This window comes from Sturnira hondurensis, unplaced genomic scaffold (genome assembly GCF_014824575.4).
Source record: "Sturnira hondurensis isolate 20B ecotype Veracruz unplaced genomic scaffold, ASM1482457v3 Scaffold0003693, whole genome shotgun sequence".
Taxonomy (NCBI): Eukaryota; Metazoa; Chordata; class Mammalia; order Chiroptera; family Phyllostomidae; genus Sturnira; species Sturnira hondurensis.
The window spans coordinates 4,495,612-4,516,085 of record NW_028076324.1 but is presented as its reverse complement, the minus strand read 5'-3'; the positions used below and the strand labels follow the sequence as shown (position 1 = coordinate 4,516,085).

Sequence of the window (20,474 nt, the reverse complement as noted above, 5' to 3'; positions counted from 1 at the left end):
TGGGGGGTGGGGAGGGAGATGGGGGGTTCGTTTAATGGATCCAGTTTCATTCTCCCAACCTGAAAAAACTTTGGGGGATGGGTGGTGGTGATATTGCACAACAATGTGAATGCACTTAATGGCAGTGAGTAGTTATACAGTCAAAGATGGTTAAATGGTAAATTTTATGTGATGTGCAAATTTGTTGTAAGCATTAAAAAAACAGCAAGTAGGTAAAGTGCCCCCCCCCACCATTTTATCAACGTTCAATAAGTAGTTTACTAGGGTTAGGACATTGTATTTTAATGGTTACACGATATTTCGTGCTGTGGTTCTGCCATAGTTTGTTTCTTTTTGTTGGCTTGACTTTTGGATTTATTATAATATCCCACCATTGTAATGATGATGGAGTGAATTTTCTGTGTATGCATGTATCTTTGCCATTGGCCATTGTTGGGAGTTATATCTTTGAGATGTATTTCCTGGATCGTTTAGGGTGAATTAATCTTAATCTCTGTGGCTTCTTCGACACACGCCAGAGGGGTTTCGAGATGGTGCGGTGGTCGGTGACACGCCACCAGCCATGTTGGGGCGCTGGTTTCACAGGCGCCTCGTCAGCACTAGGCGCACTTTTAAGAAGTTTTACAAAATGTAGTGAGTAAGAGATGGTGTTTCAACATGCATTGATTTCCATTTATCACTAAAAATGTCAGCATTTTAAATCTTGATTTGCATTTATATCTTCCGATGCATGTTGAATATTGACATTGTTTGCCTCCTTCTAGTGCGGTTCTCTATGCCTTCCTTACCTAATGTACGTGCCATGTTGGTAACGTGTGGCTGCTGTTTTTAAATATTCAGAGGCTTTTAATTCTTATGTAGTTAAATCATTTCTTTAATCACTTCATAATACAGAATAGTAATAGTTTAAAGTGGATGAAAAGTGGTTTTACAATAACACGATTATTGTATTTAATGGATCTCCTTCCTATATAACTATCCTTTTCATATCTGTCAGCATCAAATCTGCTTAGATGTTTAACTGACATGACTGTGACATTTGAATTGAAATCGTGTAGGCTGACCAATTAATAAGAAAATTTTAATAACCCAATATGAAAAGGACATTACAAAAATTAGAGCAAATGAGAAATTAAAATTATCAATATACATGACTTTTTAAACTCACTAATATTTAAATTCATTGAAAATAAAACGATAGGATATTGTATGCTAGCTGTAAGCTGGTAGTGACCAAAGCCATTGTACCGGGGACTGAGACCGGCTCTCAGACACGCCGCCAGTGGGTGAGGAAATCACCACTCTGACGTTGGGCGTCTAGAAACTTACAAATGCTCATATACATTGACTTAGAAATGCCACTTATATAACTGTGTCTTGGGGCACAGAAATGTGAAAAAATATTTTCATTCATAGATAAATAGAGGATCCAGTCTCAATGCCCAATGATAAACAATGATTAAATAGGTAATAATAGTACAATCCCCTTTGGAGTATTATATAGTCACTATAAATGGTATTTTTTTAAAATGTCAGTGTGTGGGGAAATAAAGTATGCAGGCACATGGGTAGAGTGTGAAGCAGTGGTTCCACTGAAACAGATGGTATGTGGCGGTGTGCACACGTGTGTGTGTGTGTGTGTGTGTGTGTGTATCTGGTACAGGTCTAGAAAGATGAGTAAAAGACATTGATAGTACTTACATGGTATAGGCAATTTTTATTTTTTATACTTCACATTTTCTAAGCATCATATTGTTTGAAAACTATTGTTTCTACAAGCAAAAATAAATTTAAATATTAAGAAAGATTAAAGATAATGAATGGATTTCTTTCCTTTTCTGGACTCATGTCCATTTTGCTGTCTTTGCTTTTGCGTATCAGACAGGGTTCCGGACTAGAAGTCAGAAGGCACTTTCTTCTGGAATTATTTATGCTACGGAAGGTCGTTAGCCGTACGACCTTGGGCAGATTTAACTTACACATTTCTCAGCCTTTCATTTGTGAAATGGGGGTTTCTCCCTTCCCTGCTTACACCGTAAGGTGGTTGTGAGAATTAAATGAGACCACCAACATATAGAAAACACTTTTGCACACTGAGGTGCAAATTCAAGGGATTCCTGAAAGCAGTGCGTGCGGTTTGATAGTTTGTTAGGACTCACAGAACTCACAGAGAGCTGCTAGTCTCAGAGTTACAGTTTATTACAGGCAGAGGATACGGATCGAAGTCAACCAAAGTCAAAGTCACATCGGGCAGAGATGGAAAGGGTCCCGGCACAAGGCTTCTGTGCCTCTCTGCACAGTCAGTGTGTCATTTCCTGGCATCCCCATGTGACCGTGGGCAGAGAGCACTGTCAACCAGGAACCTCATGCAAGCCTTGCTGGCCAGAGTCTTTATTGAGGCTTCATTACATAGATGTGATTGACTGATTGATTGATTGATTGACTGTCCATGGAGTTGAACTCAGTCTCCAGGGAAACTTACACCGACCCTGTCGTGTGGTCGGTCTTTCTGGCATAACCAGCCTCGACCTCACACACTGCTGGGGGTAACCAACCTTACCCTAAGATGCAAAGTAACCAATCCTCATCTTTAGACCATTGGTGTGGTCAGTCCCATCCTCAGGATGGTCACTCTTATCAAGTATAATATAGATTACCTTCCACAGGCGAGGCAAAGGCCAGGTATCCCTTTAGGCAAGGCTGAATTGTTTACTACATACAGGATGATCAACAAGGAATGGAAAACAAAGTTAAATACAGAGATGGTGTGTGTATGGAGTGGTCTGTTGTTCAGCATGTTCTAACACTGTTCAGCATGTTCTAATAAAGGAGGGCATGAACTCCATAGGTGTAAGTGGCAAACACCCACCTCACCGATCCACCAACCTCGGAGGCCACCCTGGAGAATGGGCACGGGTGCTGGACGGTGATGTCTGCCACAGTTGCTGTTTACCACAGAGACACATGAGGCTGAGAAAGCACTTACCACCCCACGGGGTGTATCGGCCTGACCTTTGCCTCGGTGCGAACAGCACAGCAAATTGTCCCTCTGTGAACAAATTTATCTAACGTGAATGAGGTAGAGAAGCCTGAGTTTTACAGGTCTCTCTGTCTGGCGCTGACTCGCTCTGTGTTGAAGCAGAGCTGACCACGTATGGCACGGGGTGGTGGTAAGAATAAATTGGCCCATTCCCCACTGCAGAATTTCAGTTCTCAGGCACTGTGGCGGAGGGGCTCCATGAGGTTTCATAAGGGTGACACTGGGAAAATGAAAACCAGAGTTTGTTTTCACGTGAAATTAAAAAAAAATAGAGCACAATGAAGTCATCATCCTCGGGAAGCCTGCAAGATGACAACTGTGCGCTTTCAGGGACAAAGAACCAGAGACAGAGACTTAGAGCAGAACCATCAGCTGAAGTACAATTATGCCCCACCCTTCCTTCAGAGGGAAGAATTTTAGCCTCGGTCTGGTGGGGTTTTTTTCTGAAACAAATAGCTTGTAATAAATTGATGTTGTCAGTGAATTTTGGTTGTACATTCTGTTTCTTTCAAGGAAAAACTGGCCATGCGGAAGTAGTTCGAGTGGTGTACCAGCCAGAACGCATCAGCTTCGAGGAACTGCTCAAGGTCTTCTGGGAGAATCATGACCCGACCCAAGGTAGAGGAGCGAGCCAGTATTTAATTATCTTACTAATTACAGCTGGGATAATTAGTGTTTGAGCTGCATGGAAGAGATGAACCTTGAAATCACACAGGAGCTCAAGAATATGATTGCAGACATTTATTGATGGAGACGAGGAGGGGTTGGGGGGGAGGGTGAGAGAATAAAGGCACAGCCACTGTTGGTGCCCCTCCCCCCTTACAGCTGTCAGGGGTGGGAAAATTCCCACAGAGAAAGACGACAGACAATGGAGATCCGTTCACCTTTATTATTGCATTATTCCTCCTTAATGCAGTCTTTTGTCTACAAAATTAAAGTGTCTTTCTCGCGGCTTCAAAGTTTTCCTGATTTATGGTTCCTTTATTTCCCTGAATTTAGCCTTTTTCATCTTTTGACGTTATCAGTTTTTTTTTTAAATGTCTGTGGATGATTTAAAAAAAAGGAAAAAGAACATAAAGGTAAAATAGAATGTTCAGTAGATCCACAGTGCTTGTGTTATTTAAATATTTCATTTGTTTTCTGTGAAATTTGTTATATGGAGATATTAATATATTTGGGCTATAAACAATGATGGCCAGAAATTTTATTTGAATGTACACACAAGCGAAAATCCCATGTTGGCAAATATCATTGTAATATTCAATAGTGGAGCAATTTCCAGGTTTCATCCTACAGCCTCAGGAAGCACTGCTTTGCCAGGGTGATGATCTGATATTATGAGGCTTATGAACTGAAAAGTCCTATATAATAGATGTGATTTTCACAAACCATGTTCATTTAGCACTCAGTCTATTTAACAAAAATATTTCCCTTTAGTGTCAGGTTTTTGAGTAGCAGGTGTGCCATGTTGGCTGTTTCCTGATGAATGGATGTGTTTTTCCAAGTGCACAGGGTGCTTTGTAGTGGAACCTTAATATGATTCAGTAGCACAGGTTGGTGGGTTCTGAATCATGGTTCTGAGAACCTCCCAATGTCAGTGATTTGCCAAAGGGCAAAGGTCAGAGCTGAGACAAGTATAGCAAAAGGATAAATGAGCCAGGGCAAGACAAGCCCAGGATCCAGGCAAATCCCCCAGAGGGGGTGAAGACCTAGGAAGAAGGCCAGAAATAGGTTTTCCATTCCACTGAAGTTTGGTTTGACATGGGGATGAATCCCTGGTCGGGGAGCAAGGAGGAATGGGACAAGGGCAGCAGCGGGCCGGTAGGGCAAGGATACAGTCAGTGTCACCCCAGTTTGGACCTCCAGACTACTGTCATTTGTCATATGAGAATGGCAGGCCTAATGCCTTAGACAGGCTTGGCTCAGTAGGAAGCTCTGCCTAGTGAGCATTGCAAAGGTGATGGCTAGGCGCTCATGCTGGTAAACCTTGACCCTGATGGAACAGCCATCCAGTCATGTGCCTCTCAAAGCCGATGGGTTGGGGCAGGATGCTGAGAGCTCCCAAATCCTCAGTGCAGACACGTATCACCAGCCAAGGTAAGCCTGAAGCCATGTGGGAGACAGGCTCCCCATAGGCCCACGAGGCTGGGTATCAGCCCTTTGGCCTTGCCAACCATAATGCCATGTTCTGCAAGAATCACCTTATGCTAAGCCCTGGTAAAATTTTGAAGAGGGTGAAGTCTGTCATCTAGTCTTTTCTCCTTACCTCTCTTAACTTCTTGCCCATTTTATCATATTTTTACCAGTACACCTCAGTTAACCAGATCACTAGTACTGGCCCCTGGATCTCAAGAGGATATTCTACCCTGAAAAAGAACTGAAAGAACTGCTTGGTCTTTCATTCCACATACCAAATTTGTCTCAACCGTGCCTTAGTCCTTTTTGAAATTCTTGATGTGTTAATTTGCTAGGGCTGCAATAACAGAATACCTAAGGCTGGGTGGTTTAAACCACAGAAGCTTATTTTCTCACAGTTCTGGGGGCTGGAAGTCAGCAATGAAGGTGTCGGCAGGGTTAGTTTTACCCTGGCTTGTGGATGACTGTCTTTTCTCTCTGTCTTCGTGTAGTCTTCTCCATGTATATTTCCATGTTCTAATCTCCTGTTATAACAGCACCGCTCAGATTGGATTAGTTCCCACCCAAATAGCCTCACTTAATCTTAGTCCTTAAAGACTTTGTCTCTAAATGAGGTTACATTGGAAGGTACTGGAGGTTAGGGCTTCAAATTATAAATTTGGGTCATAGGGAGACACAGTTTAGCCCATAACACTGTCCAATCATATATTAGATTGGTGTGCCATTCTTTCAGAGGTATTTTTGTTCTAACTGGAGGTTCATACACTGGAAAAGACTTTAGAGGTCATCTGGTTAAACTTTAGCTTCAATTCTATAAGCCAAAGATGAAATTGTTAGTGGTGGGATTTAGCAGTGGTGGAATTTCACTGCTAAAATGTCCCTTTGTTGAGGGACATTTTTTACACTGATATTTGGATAAATTATGCATGTAGGAGGGGAACTCCTCTGCCCTTGCATGTATTTACTGAGAACAGTGCTCAATGCAATATGCAATATACACAGTTGCATATATTAAATCACATACTTGATCTTCCCACACTATTATTAGAATTACTTTTTGGAATAGTTTGATGTAATGGGCCATGGTAAAACTCCTTATCTGCCTTGCAAGGTTTTCCATGACCCTTCTGGGAGAAAAGCCAGGTGATTGATCACATGACCCAGGCATGGCCAATCACAGTATCTTGTCCTGTTGTCAACAGTGTTTGATCCAAAGAACAGGCATGTGACCCTAAGAATCCTTCCTTAGGACTCTTGCATGAGAAAAAAAACATGTTCTCACCTTGCTGGGGATTCCAGGGTGATGGCACACAGTATGTGGACAGAGTCTGTCCAGAGCAGAATCAAGGGAGGAAGATGAGCAGAGACTCTGAGAGATGAGTCTTGGGAAGAGAGAAACTTCAGGAGACCCTGGGACCCTGAAACCTCATGTTCCTACAGCTCTTCCTTCAATTCTGGGACCTTTCCTTGTATATTCCAAGCAATGGGAGCTACTGGGTACCCTCCTCTTTTTTTTTTTAACTTAAGCTAGTTTGTTGGGTTTCTATTATTTGCAGTAACAAAAGTCCTGAATAATCCCTTACTCAGTTTAATCATTGTGCTCATTATATTCAGTAACTGTCAGTTCACCATGTTCATTTGGTTCTGCAGCTCAGGCCTAAAGCCATTTGGTCAGCAGTTTTACCATTGGCTCCGACATGGAATAGAAGACATAAAAATTGTTTCTTCAAGATTGATTGGGGGTTTAATTAAAGGGTTTCTTGGGTTTATGATGTGGGATATATGTCTTGAGAACATATCATAATCCATATCCTCTCTCAGTATTTGAACATCACTGTGAAAGACATTCAGTAATGACATTTGTCTTGTTTCTACTGTGTTAGCCAGTCACTCTGCTAAGTGGTGCTGAATCGCTAAAGGTCTGGGATAAGCAGCAGTATTCAGCCTCTTGGTTTATGCACAGGGAAAAACTCTTCCTGTGGGAAGAAAACAGTTTAATTCCAACAAACTGAGGTCAAATGAGCATTCAGATAAATGTATATAAGACCAAAGACCAAAATATTAACATGAAATCATTAAAACAAGGGTATGTTAAAACTGGAACATTGAAAATAAAAAAACATAAGCTCAGAAGAACCCTGGTATCAGTGGATTTGTCCTTCCCAGGGAGCCCTGAAGTTCTAAAACACGTTGTCACCTGTACTCTTTCAGAGGCAGGAATTTGAAGGCCACTCCCTGAATGATGGGACATGCAACAGAAGATAGCTGAACTGCATGTGAACTTGACCATCTGACCACAGCTTCTCAATGCTCTACTTGAAGGCACATGGCAACTCTTGTCATGTTTCCCAGTGAAAAGTGGCCCAGAAAAGAAAAGTACCCAATTGAGCAGACATGTACAGAGGCACGTAAGATGCGTTGCTTTTACTCAGAAAATGGACGTTTCAGAAGCAGCAAGCCCCTTGTTGGATTTCGTGGAGACTCTGGTCTATGAAGCAATAGCTCATGCTACGGTCTTTTTCAGAAACAAGAGTGATTCCTAAAATTTCTTGAGGAATGCCTTGGCTATATGAGAATTGCTTGTCATCAGAAAGACAAAACTTGAGTAAAAGTTGAGAAGGTATTGACCTTTGATATGAACTTATGCCCCCAAACACATGATTCTCCACAGAAATAGGCCTCAAGAGAAATGTATTTTAATGAGCATGCTGAAAGACTTTAGCACTTTGTTTATAAAATCATTAGCGATTTGAAGGGGGCCCATAAATTTTTTAGTTATAATTTAATTCATTTTGGGAGCGAGAAGCAATCTCCTACAATGATATTTACAGACCTGGGTTCTTGTTAATGTCAAGTGTCTACTGTCGAAGAAACAGCAAGAATTTAAGCTTAATTAAAGTCTGCTGTATTACATCAGATCTTCATGGCATAGACTAGACAGAGAATATCCTGCATGTTTTCACTGCTTCAAGGCACTGAGTGTAGCTCCCACGGTATCTGTCCTGATGAGAAGAAAGTCTCCGTGGTGTGCCCTTTGGAAGGGAGCACAGCTGGTAGGAGAGCTGTTAGAAAGTGTAGGTCTTTAAAGAATGAGGGTGGGCCAGAGACGTCTTATTCCACAGCGGAGTGCAGTCTGTCCTGAGGAGTGCCACTCAGTGGACCAGTGCCACGTGAAGTAACAGACCTTCAGAAGAGCATCGTTATACATTTGGCCAGTAAATGGGATCGTCTTTTCTCTTAATTTGCCAGTCACCACAAAACCTGTACTTTTGCTGAAGTGTTCGGATACCACTGTTTAAGCTAGTGCATCCTATACTGTCTGTCTTTCCTATTCATGGGAGAAATAAAGTTCTTCCAGGCTCCTAAGGGTAGACCAGAGCAGGCCCATTCCTGACCTGGTGTCCTTCACACTCCCCTGCTCTTCAAGCAACAGGGCAGAGTCTGAGATTTATATTTAGGTTCTGGCCCCAGCTGGACCTCTTCCCAACCTTGTGACCTTGCCAAGAGACTTATTCATTCTGAGCCTGTTTCAGTCTTCCTATTCCTGCATAAGGATGCAGGGCACAGACCGTGTACCTGGGGCCAAGCCACAAGTACATAAGTGCACAGTGGAGTGACTTTGGCTTTGTCTCACTTGATCCCATAAGTCTGACTTCTCAATTCCAACCTGTTGGAAAGGATCACAACATTTATTAAGCATCTCTTACAGACTGGTGTTAGTATCTATCCTTCCATTTCATCCTCACCATAACCTTCTGAAGTGGGGTTTCTTGTCTTTATTTAACAGAAGAGAAGAAATGAGGTTTCAAAAGACCAAAAGAGGTCCCAGAAAAGTTCCAAATGACTTGCATGGTGTTGATGGCAATATTTGGACCCAGCTCTGTCTAAAGCTCAAGTCTATTTTCCTTCCTCTGCTCCAGAGTGGTCCAGGCTTCCTGACTGGGAGGGCCTGTTCCAAGGAAAAACATTTTCATGGATCTCCCTGTGATATGGTTGAGCCCATAGTATCTTTTAAAAAGCAAATTTATTAACATGCTACTGTGGAAAATAGAAATGGAAATTCTTACACAATGTATTCTACAGCTTCTGGGCCACACCTGCTGTACGGTTGGATTTTGGACCTCTTGCAGTGGCTCCAGGCCTTCCCAGGGGACTGTGGCCCCAGGTGGGGACTGCTCCAGTGCACTCCTGCAGAGGCCTCTGGCTGAGACTGCTCACTGAACCCATATGAGTTTCCCTACTTGTGTAGTATTGGAATTTTAGCTGGATCTGCATCTACCAATAACAACTAAATTTCCCAGAATCCTCTTGGCTAAGTGTTGGCCATGTATCAAAATCCTGACTCTATGGGCATGAATACAAGAGACGGCGTGCAACTCCTGGGCTGTGTGCACTGACAGGAAGAGGTGTTCTCTTCCTCCTCCTCCTTCTCCACCAGTTGAATGTGGTTGTGGTGGTGAACTGTCTGGACCACAGAGATCGGGGCGTTACCCTTGTAGCTGAGGAGCCACAAGACAGAAGGCTCCAGAGTTACTGTCTCCAGGGGGACTCTTTATACAGAAACCATCTTCTTTAAGCTACTGCTATTTTAGTTTGTTTTACGCCTTTCCTTTTCTATGACAGATGAACCTATATCCTTACTAAAATAGCCTTCCACTCTAAGCTGGTGATGAACTCCCAGTCACTTCTCTGAAGATCTTAATTAAAACATTCCCCTAATTAAAACATCTTAATGATATCTGTTAAGAGTGCAGACTCTGGGGCTAGAGGAGACAGGGCTTTAATCAGGGCTGCCACTCACTAGCTGTGTGGCCTGGGAAGGCTGGGCAGCCTCGCCAAGCCTTGTTTATTTCTACTTGACCACCTGGGTCCCGGCTGGCATTGTTTCTCATCTGACTGCTACAGGAGCCTCTTACCTGACCCGTCTTGCCCTTTCCAATCCATTCTCCGTAATGACCTGTTTAAAAACCACAAAAGTGTGTCCCTCTGCTGTTTTGAAGCACAGAGCTGTGGCCCATTCTCTTTGGGATAATAGTGCAGACTGTTTACAATGCTCAGCATGGCCAGGCATTAGCTGATTGGTGCTTCCTTCTCCAACCTCAGCTCCTGCCACTCTTTTTCCCTCTCCCCACCCCCACTCACTGCATTTCTGTTACTTGGGCCTTTGTTCACTCCATTCCTAGAAGACACAAGCGCGTTCTCTCCTTGAGGCCTGTATCTACCGCTCAATCTGCCCGCAGCTCTTGGCATGACTGGCTCCTTCCTTTTCTTCAGCTTGAAGTGTTCTGTCCTCAGAGACGCCTTCCCCGGCCCACCCTAACTAAAGTGGTCCTCCCCAGCCTCCACTCCCTGGTGGCTCTATCACCGCTCTCTCCTTTCTTCCTAACACATTACAAGGTGGAATGATTTGTTTGCTTACTTGTTTATTAACTGTCTCTTCTAGAAAGTAAGCTTCACATTAAATATTTTCTCATTGAACAATTAACGAGTAAACCTCAGTTTTTCCATCAGTAAAACAGTTCCTTCCTGGCTCGTGTGGCTCAGTGGATTGAGTGCTGGCTTGTGAACCAAAGGGTCGTTTGTTCAATTCCCAGTCAGGACACATGCCTGGGTTTTGGGTCAGGTCCCCAGTGGGGGGCAAATGAGAGGCAACCACACACTGATGTTTCTCTCCCTCTCTTTCTCTCTCCCTTCCCCTCTCCCTAAAATTAAATAAAATCTTAGAAAACAAAACCAAAACCAGTTCCTGTCCCATAAAAATATGTCGGGATGTATGAGGGAACGTAGTCTGTGGGGCAGAGCCCAGTGCTGGACAGAGTGGAAGCACACCGTATAGTAAACTAGCCGCTGGACTCGCCCTGCCTGTGTAAAAGCTGTGGAACCAACCCTTGCTTATTTGCCTTGCTCCTTCCTGAACCCCAGTAATTGTCTACTTCCCCCCTAGCAAATATTCTCCATAATTCTGATCATCCTAAATGTGGTTTATACCCTTTATCCTCAGTCGACTCCTCAGCATCTCTTTCCCTCTCATGTCCCCCCCTCCCCCCATCTCCTCCCATGGTGAGCTGTCCTCCAAAAGCTCTGTCTGCCCTGCCCAGTGAGCCATCCTCCTTGTGGTGTTAGGTCTCATGGCGCCCCAGGACCACACACCTGGTCTGCTGCCTTAGCCCTTAGATCTATGTGTAGGGGATTAATGCGGCTCCTCAGCCCCTGCCTGGAACTAGAGATCCCCGAGGGCTCTTCTCCATCCAATGCCCTTTGATCNCCCATGGTGAGCTGTCCTCCAAAAGCTCTGTCTGCCTTGCCCAATGAGCCATCCTCCTTGTGGTGTTAGGTCTCATGGCGCCCCAGGACCACACACCTGGTCTGCTGCCTTAGCCCTTAGATCTATGTGTAGGGGATTAATGCGGCTCCTCAGCCCCTGCCTGGAACTAGAGATCCCCGAGGGCTCTTCTCCATCCAATGCCCTTTGATCCCATATCTCCACTCCCCACCCCCCATGAAGCATCAGTTTAGGCGAGTTGTTCTCACCAGGCCCTCAGAGAATCAGGGGTGGATTGGTCCATTCCATCTTGAGCAGGTTCGTTTCATAACCTCTTTCCAGGTGCACAGTGGAGGAGCAAGCGCCCCCTTCCCTGTCGTCCACTGGGAAACATTAATTGGAGAGAGGAAAATCCTATTTTCCTCCTGTTTTTCATCAAGTTGGCAATTAAGAGTAGTGTTCATATATTTGAACTTGCCAAATTAATATCTGAACTTTGTTGGGCTGACCCCTCTGAGTTAGTTTTTTAAATAAGTCACCAGTTTTGAAGGACTGTCTTTTTTTTTAGACCATGTACCAGGAATCTATCATCTGCAAATAATTAGACAGTAGAAATTATATTGTATTGCTAATGAGCAGATGTGCACAGTTGTGGTGGAGGAACAGCTGCACACATACAAAATGCAAAAACGACCCAAAACTGGCATTATGAATTCAGAAAGGGACTTTATTCTTTTAAGAATTTCAGAAACAGAAAAAAAAATGAAACAAAGAATTTAACCGATATTTTCCTTTATTAGTTGTTCTTGCAGTTGCACTTTTCCTTGTATAACATTATCATGCATGTACATAGTATCTTTGCTATTTGCAAATGTGCTATTTGCACTTTCAGATCCCTCTTTCGTGTAATATTATAGAGCTTATATTAACATTTTCCTTTGCTGTTCTAGTGCTGTAAGGGTTTAAGGGTTTGGTGCCTCCAAACTGAATGAAAGACCCCTCCCTCCCTACTGGCTGTTTCTCTGGGCTGGGTGTGGTGCCAGGTGCTTACATTCATGCGGTGCTATTTGATTCTTAAAGTAGCCTGTGAGTGAGTGGCTGTAGACCCATTTTACAGATCAACAAAGAGGCCCAGTGAGGTGAAGCGATTTGCCGTGAGCCAGTTAGTACATTATAAGAGAAAGCTGGGATTTGGACGGAAGGGCGCAATTCCAAACCTTGTGTTCTTCCCATCTGTAGTACATGATCCCAAGTTCTTGCACGATACTATTAGCCCAGAGAAAACACAGTACCCCATGGCTAGAAACAGCAGCACATTGACCAGCAAAGAGTTTCTGTCCTCATAAGCTCCTTATAATATCCATTAAGATTTTATAATCCTGTTAAGGATTTTTGAAGAGGAAGTTCAAATAGGTTTTTGAAAATTTTTGACCAGGAAGAATGCCACATATTTTAGATAAGAATGGTTAGGTTGTTTAAAATTTGAATAAATTGCTGAAATGATATAAGATCAATAAAAAGACATGAAATCAGAAGAATTACATTACTTCACATCGAACTACTAAATTTGATCAGGAACAGAACTGATAACTTCAGCAGGAACTAGAACTTCCAGGTGCCGGAAGGGGCAAGCTAGGTTATTTAGGTCAACTTCCTCATCAAAAGCAGCTGAAAATGATGGATTAGGTATAAAAACATATAGTAAACATGCCACATCAATTGCCAACAAGATGATGAGGAAATGCCAGGTGTTATTTGCGGACAGGTAAGCAGAAGATGAAAATACCGTTGTTCTAGGGAATTTGCCAGTTCCAGAAAAGTTTAATTTGGGCAGCCTCATTAAGGGTGTAGAGGGTGTGACCAACGCAATTACAGCACTTGGCCTCTGTGCACATATTAAACACTGTACCCTACAACTTCTTAATCACACGTGGAACATATACTAGGCCGTAACGTCTCAGCACATTGCAAAGGGACTAAAATTATAGAGCTTATGTTTCTCTTACCAGAATGCAATTATGCGAATATCGCATATAGTTTCTTTGCTATTTGCAAATGTGCCATTTGCACTTTCAAATCCCTCTCTCATATAATATTATGGAGCTTATATTTAACATTTTCCTTTGCCTTTCTAGTGCTATAAGGATTTAAGGGTTTGGTGCCACACACATCTCCAATTATGTGTAAGAGTGTAATTATGCTAGCAAAAAGATATGTAGAAATCCTCTTATTTTAGAAAATGAGAAATTTTCTGAATATCTTATGGATCAAAGTCAGTCGGTATGGAAATCAGAAAATACTTTGAACTGAATGGTAATGAAAATACGATATATCAAAACTTACAGGGCATAGCTAAAGCAGTTCTTAGAGGGAAATATAGAGCCTTAAATTTATAAATAAGAAGACAGAGACTGAGCTAAACATGTGTCTCAAGAACTTAGAAAATTAACAACCAAGCAATGCAGAAGAAAAAACAAAATAAAACAAATAATGTAGAAGAAAAAATAATAAAGAGCAGAAATAAATGAAATGGAAAATAAATATGTAGTAGAGAGGATCAATGAAACCAAAAGTTGATATTTCAAAATGCCTGATAGGATTGATAAAACCTTGCCACATTGATCAAGGAAAAAAATGAGGAGGCACAAATATCCAGTATCGTGAATTTAAAAATGGGGTATCACTACAGATAGGCAACTTTATATCAAAAAATTTGAAAAGTTAGATCAAACAAATTCCTTAAAAGTAGGACCTTAATAAAACTAGACAGGCCTATAATAAATTGAAATCAAATCAATATTTATTCATTTTTAAAAGATTTTATTTATTTATTTATTTTTAGAGAGAGGGGAAGGGAAGGAGAAAGAGAGGGAGAGAAACATCAGTGTGTGGTTGCCTCTCTCACACCCGCTACTGGGGACCTGGCCCGCAACCCAGGCAGGTGCCCTGACTGAGAATAGAACCAGCAACCATTTGGTTCGCAGGCTGGCACTCAGACCATCAGCCAATATTTAAAAAGCTTCTCATAGAAAACCTCACTAAATTCAGATGGCTTCCTCAGTGAGTTCTACCAACATTGAAGAAAGAAATAATTGCAATCTTCTACACACCCAGAGACTAAAGAAAGATATAGTTCATCTTATCATGCTTACATAATCCTGATACTAAAACCTAAGGGTGTAAGGTAGTAAAATTATAGTTCAACTTCACTCATGAACATATATGCAGAAAATTTAAACAAAAGTATTAGCATACTGAATTTAGTGTTATGTAGTAAGTATAATACATCATGACCAATTTAGGTTCCTCCAAGAAATGCAACTTCGTTCAACATTTTATTTTTTAAAATATATGTTAATAATTATGCTTTTATAGTTGTTCCCTATTTCCCTTTGCCGTCCTCTACTCAGTACCTCCTTCCCTTTAGCAACCCCTCTTTAGTTTGTGTCCATGGGTCGTGAGTGTAAGTTCTTTGGCTTCTCTCTTTCCTATACTGTTGTTAACATCTCCCTGTCTATTTTGTTCCTCCCAGTTATGCTTCTTAGCATTTTAATATTAACCAATGTAATTCACCACATTAGCAGATTAAAAGAAAAAAACCCATATGATTATCAAAATAGGTGCAGAAAAGTTATTTAATATAATTAGATATTCATAAATGATTTAAAAATATAACTATAAATGGTGACTTTCTTAACTATATAAACAGCACATACGAACCTCTGTAGCAATCATGACACTTACCGGTGAAACACTGAGAAACTCCAGTGGTGCCGTTACAGTTTCTTATCAGCGTTGTACTGTTGTTTCTGGCTCATGCAGTGGGTCAAGGAATGAAACAAAATGTAAAATGACTAAAAAATATGGCATGTGCCTGTTTACTGTTCTCACCTGGGCAACATTTTCCATCCTTCTGTAGTAGTCACAGGGCTGAGTGTTGGCGAATAGAACGTGAGCAAATATGACATGTGATACTTATAGGTCTGGCCAATAAGTACATCCTAGTGATCTCTGAACTTCTCTCTTCATCTGTCTGCCAACTAAATGTGGAGGCTAGGGCAACCCTTTGAAGTAGCATCTTGAAGATGGTACAGCTTCCATCAACCAAGGCCTTTGAAGAGTTCATGAAACAGAACCATTTCCACCTCCCTTTTTACAAATTGCATTTTATGTAATCAAGAAATAAACTAGTAACTTAAGCTACAGGAATTTCAGAGTTTATATATTTACCGGGAATTGGTACCTTGGAAGTATAGTGCTACCAAAAATTTTTTGAAAGGTGGCACTAGCTTAGTGGTTGGGCAGCTGGGAGGTCCAATACTGAGTCTTGCTTTGGTTTGTTTGTAAAGGTGTCAGTTCTCTCCAAATTGTTTTATAAATTCGCTGCAAACCCCAATGAATGAATGAACAGTTCATTCATGAATCCCAGCAGTTTTTGTTGTTATTTATTTTGTGGATCTTCAAAGCTGATTCTTATGTTTATATGGGAAGCAGATATTTTTGCATAAGAACAGGAGAATGGGAGGGCTTATTTTTCTAGATATCAAGATTTATTATAAAGCAGCAATGATTAAAATGGTGTGAGTTTGGTGTAGAGACAGATGACTAGACCAGTGCTATAGAGTAGAGAATCCAGAAAAAGACCCACACATACACAGACATGACAGTATTTCAGTCATAGCTGAAATATCTGGGGAAAGAATAAGTTTGTAATAAATAGTGATAAGATGATTTAGATTTTTACATGCAAAAACATTCAGTTGGAGCCCTGGCTGGTGTAGCTCAGTGGATTGAGCACGGGCCTGCGACTCAGACGATCGCAGTTCGATTCTCAGTCAGGGCACATGCCTGGGTTGCAGGCCAGTTCCCTGCAGGCCAGTTACCAGCAGGGGACACACGAAAGGCAACCATACATTGTTGTTTCTCTCCCTCTCTCCTTCCCTTCCCCTCTAAAGATAAATAAATAAAATCTTTAAAAAACAACAACAACAAAAAACCATTCAGTTGGATTTCTACTTCCACCATACATAAAAGCCAGCTCCAAGGATATTAAAGACCCAAGTATGAAAGCAAACCTTCAAAACTCCAAGTCAATAATATTATTATGACTTTGGGTTTGAGATGCATTTCTGAAGCAAGACACAAAATGACATTGCCCATGGGGGAAAATAGTTGGTAAGCTATATTAAGCTATATTCAAACTATATTAAAATCATACCTTGGCTCATAAAAACAATGTAAGAACAGAGAGGTTATATTTGACAAGAGGTTAGTATCCAGGATATATAATAATATCTCCAATAGATTTTTTAAAAAGAAAACTGAAGACGCAAATGGGCAAAGTACTTAACTAGTGGTGAGAAAACATGAAATCAGTCAATGCCATTATTAACCAGTGAAAGACAAATCAAGTTCAAGTGAGATTCTGTTACAGACCGAGCACACTAACAAAAAGTGCCGTCTGCCATTACCGGACTTGAGTGACTTGGCAAACATTCAGAGCTCTGGGATCGCTCATGCTCTGATGCCGGTTTTACGAATTGGTACAGCTGCTCTGGAAAATGGTTCAGCATTCAGTTAAGTTGAAGACATGCAAACTCCATGAGCCAACAATTCTATTGCTGTGTATAAGGGGGGATACATGTCAAAAACGTTCTTAGCAGCCCCAAGCTGGTAATATTCATCAACAGTAGAATTCGTAAATCAATTGTGGTCTGTTTATGCAACGGGATATTATGAAACCCTAAAAATGAAAACAATAAAGAAATCTCAAGACTATAATTGTATGTAAAATACTAAAACACTACAGTACAATTTTATTTATATAAATTTCAAAACCAGGCAAAACTGAACTATGTTTTTTTTTTTTTCTGGATGTGCCTATGCCAGTTATTGTCACAAAAATCAGGTGTGGCTGTAACTCAGCGGAGGCAGGTGCTGTCACCAGTAGGGACGTGTGGAGGGCTCGCAGGGCGCTGGCCGTGCTCCGTTGCCCGGCATGGGCGGCGGTTACCTGTGTTCACTTGACGGTCAGCAATTTAATAGTGCATGAAGCAGCATATAGAAATACTAATACTGATGTGAACACTTTAGTCAATTGAGGTTTGCTTTATGTGCTTCCATACATTTAGGTACCTTTCTGTAATGAGATCTAGACATGACAAAGGTTAGTAGGTTGATTCCTACTCCTGTTCATAGTATGGACACTGTCCAGGGTGAAGGACTAGCTTTGTGAATGTGTGTGCTCAGTGCCGACTCAAATGTAAACATCATATAAGTATCACATACATGCCTAATGTTTTATAATAAAGTATTTTGGCTGACTCGTTGCTTCAGAACTTTAAGATTTGGTAAGAGATAGTGACATAGAAATTTTACTATTTTGAAAGTTTCTTATACATTTTCTGATAATTTGAATATTTCAAGACTCGTTATTTGGTCAAACTTATAAGTTCATAGCATAAACATGTATGGAGTCTCAGATATCGTAAGAAAGATATAATAAAATATTTCCATTCACCAGCCATAAATAGAATTTCTCTTTTATGGAAGAAAATTCTATACTAAGATACTTTTTTAGCTTTTAGGACTAAATTGCCTTATCGATTAAAAATTATTTATGATTTTATAAGTAGTTTTCTCATTACTGGAAAATCAGACCTTCCTGTTAGTGACAGAGTGAACACTTAGCACCTCGGTTATATAGCAACATTCTTTTATCTTTCTTGAGTTACATTTGTATCAAAAAATATGAAGGAGATTGTGAAAATGATAGGGGAGACATGGTGTTTCCTTTAGAAGACAGCCACATAGTATCTGTCCTATTTCACTGCGTTCCACTTCACTCTTTCCTTCAAACTTCATGCCGTGCACACACTGGGGAGTTGTGGTTAGGAGTGTGGACTTTGGAGTTTGCTAGTTCCAGATCCAGCACTGGCTTTGGGCAGACACTCAACATTCCTCTGGGTATCAGTCAGTCTTATCTTCAGAAGAATGGCTTTGATAATAATACTCCATGTCATTGAGGAATTGGATGAATAACATAATAAAATACAGCGATGCATAAAAGGGCTTTAGAGTCATTGACTTGCTCACTTGAATTCACTTGCTCAAGTCATTTTCTTGCTCACCTGAATCAAACAGTAATTACATTTGTAGGTAAGGAATGCTCATTTTTACAGGCACATGTATGTGTGTAATTGTAACTCACTGGGAAAACTAAGTGTTATGTGTAATGTAATGTTGAGACATGAAAAGGGGAAAGGATCAATTCATTTTTCTTAGCTGGTATGGCTTACATTCCTCCTAGCAGAGGCTGAAATGGGCCATTGGCATTCTGTTAAATCTGGGCTGGCCAGTTTCGTAGCGGACTGTTCATCATAGTTTCTCCAGCCCAGCTTTTCTCCCCTGAGAGTTACTTTCACACTCCACAGGAAGAAAAGAGGTAGTGGAAGAAACAGATAACATACATCTCCTTCCCTCCCTCCCTCCCTCCCTCCCTCCCTCCCTCCCTCCCTCCTTCTTACTTTCTCTTGGTGACACAAGGACTATCCATCTGTGTGCTCAGTGTTTTAAATTTAAAATGAGATGTCAGTTAAAACTGACAGGATTAATTTTTCAGTCAGGTAAAGTGAGACTGTTCCATATTAATCAGGCTTCTGTCAGACACCTGATTCAAAGGCCAGGTGTGCCAGGAAGGGTCACATGGGCGATGATAGGAAGTGCCGCCTTCACTGTGAGGGGTGTCGGCTCATCTACCTGGTGGAGGACGTCAGTGCCTGGCGATGTTTTTCCCCACGGAGGCCAGTCATCCGTGGTGGCTCCGGTGCCACTTCAGCACACAGATGGCTTCTTGGTGCCATCTCTGTGGAGGTGGGACCAGTTTAAGAAGCAAGGGATAGAGGGACTAACTCTATTTACGCGCTTAGAATGTTTGTGACTCTGAGCAGTTCATTGGTTGTTTCATTTTCATTGAGATACGTTGCGGAGAAGCAAGTGGGAGTGTTCAAAACCCAGTAGAGACAGAGCCGCTAAGCCTCTCTTCATGCTTATCTCACAAAGAGAACATAACGTGGACGTTCCGCCTTGAGTGAGACCAGTGCAGTACGTAGACTGATGGTCTTCGCCTGAGAATGATACCACTCGGGTGTATGTAAGCCATATGCTGCCCATGAGAAGAAGTTTGATCTCTTAATTTATAGCAGCTTAACAGACTTGTCTAATGTCACTTTAATAAACATATCTAATAACAGTTCACCCAGAAGCCTAAACAACAGAGGTGATAGAATGTGAAAAACAACGGAGCAGAAGAGGTGAGCAACGGACAGCTTGAATGAGAGCAGAACTAGTCAAAAAGCTTGAAGTGAGCTTCCCTAGACACAGAGTCTGAGACAGGAGTTCAGTACCCGTGCCTTATGGAAGAAAAAGAAAGAACCTTCAAGGGAGGGAGGGAGACAGGATAGGAAAGGAGAAGAAGCTGAGCCAGGCTGTGGCCTCGGTCAGCCTGGCCTTGGCCTGCACCCAGTGGGGACAGGGAAGTTCTGGAGGTGTGGCATCTGACGGTGTGCTGGCCAATGAGATACGAGTGAACTTCTGGGAAGACTCTTTAAAGACAGTGGAAGTGGGAGGAAATGCCCTTCCCTTTTCCCTCCTTCTAGTCCACGACTTGGACGTGACGGCTGCACTAGGTACTAGGAGACATCTCAGGCCCTTGAGAATGGGGGGCATATGCTAAGGACACTTGAGTAGAAAGAAGACACCTGAGTCCCTGGGACTGTGAAGCCACCCTGTCACCCCTCAACCACCTACCTCAGCAGCTTCCACTTAAAGTGCAAGAGGAAATACAATTCTCTCTCGTTTAAGTCCCTCTCAGTTTTGCTCTGTTAAACTGACTGCAGTTCCTCATTGGCAGAGTGAGATGGGACTGTACGGAGTTTGCAGAGATACGGGACTTTCTGGGAGATGTGGTAAGGTGCTGTAGTCACCAGGAAACACATTGTGGTGATAACTTTAATGCTTCTCCTTGTTTTCCTGCCC

At 41.8% G+C, this 20,474-nt stretch overlaps 1 protein-coding gene across 2 annotated transcripts in view; it reads left to right on the top strand.

Annotated features, from left to right (window-relative positions):
* The window catches only part of MSRA (methionine sulfoxide reductase A), a 336,906-nt gene that overhangs the window by 220,007 nt on the left and 96,425 nt on the right, over positions 1–20,474 (top strand). For both annotated transcript variants that reach the window (XM_037042191.1, XM_037042192.1), the window contains exon 4: positions 3,554–3,658. In XM_037042191.1, the coding sequence (XP_036898086.1) occupies positions 3,554–3,658 (105 nt within the window). The remainder of the gene's footprint in view (positions 1–3,553; positions 3,659–20,474) is intronic.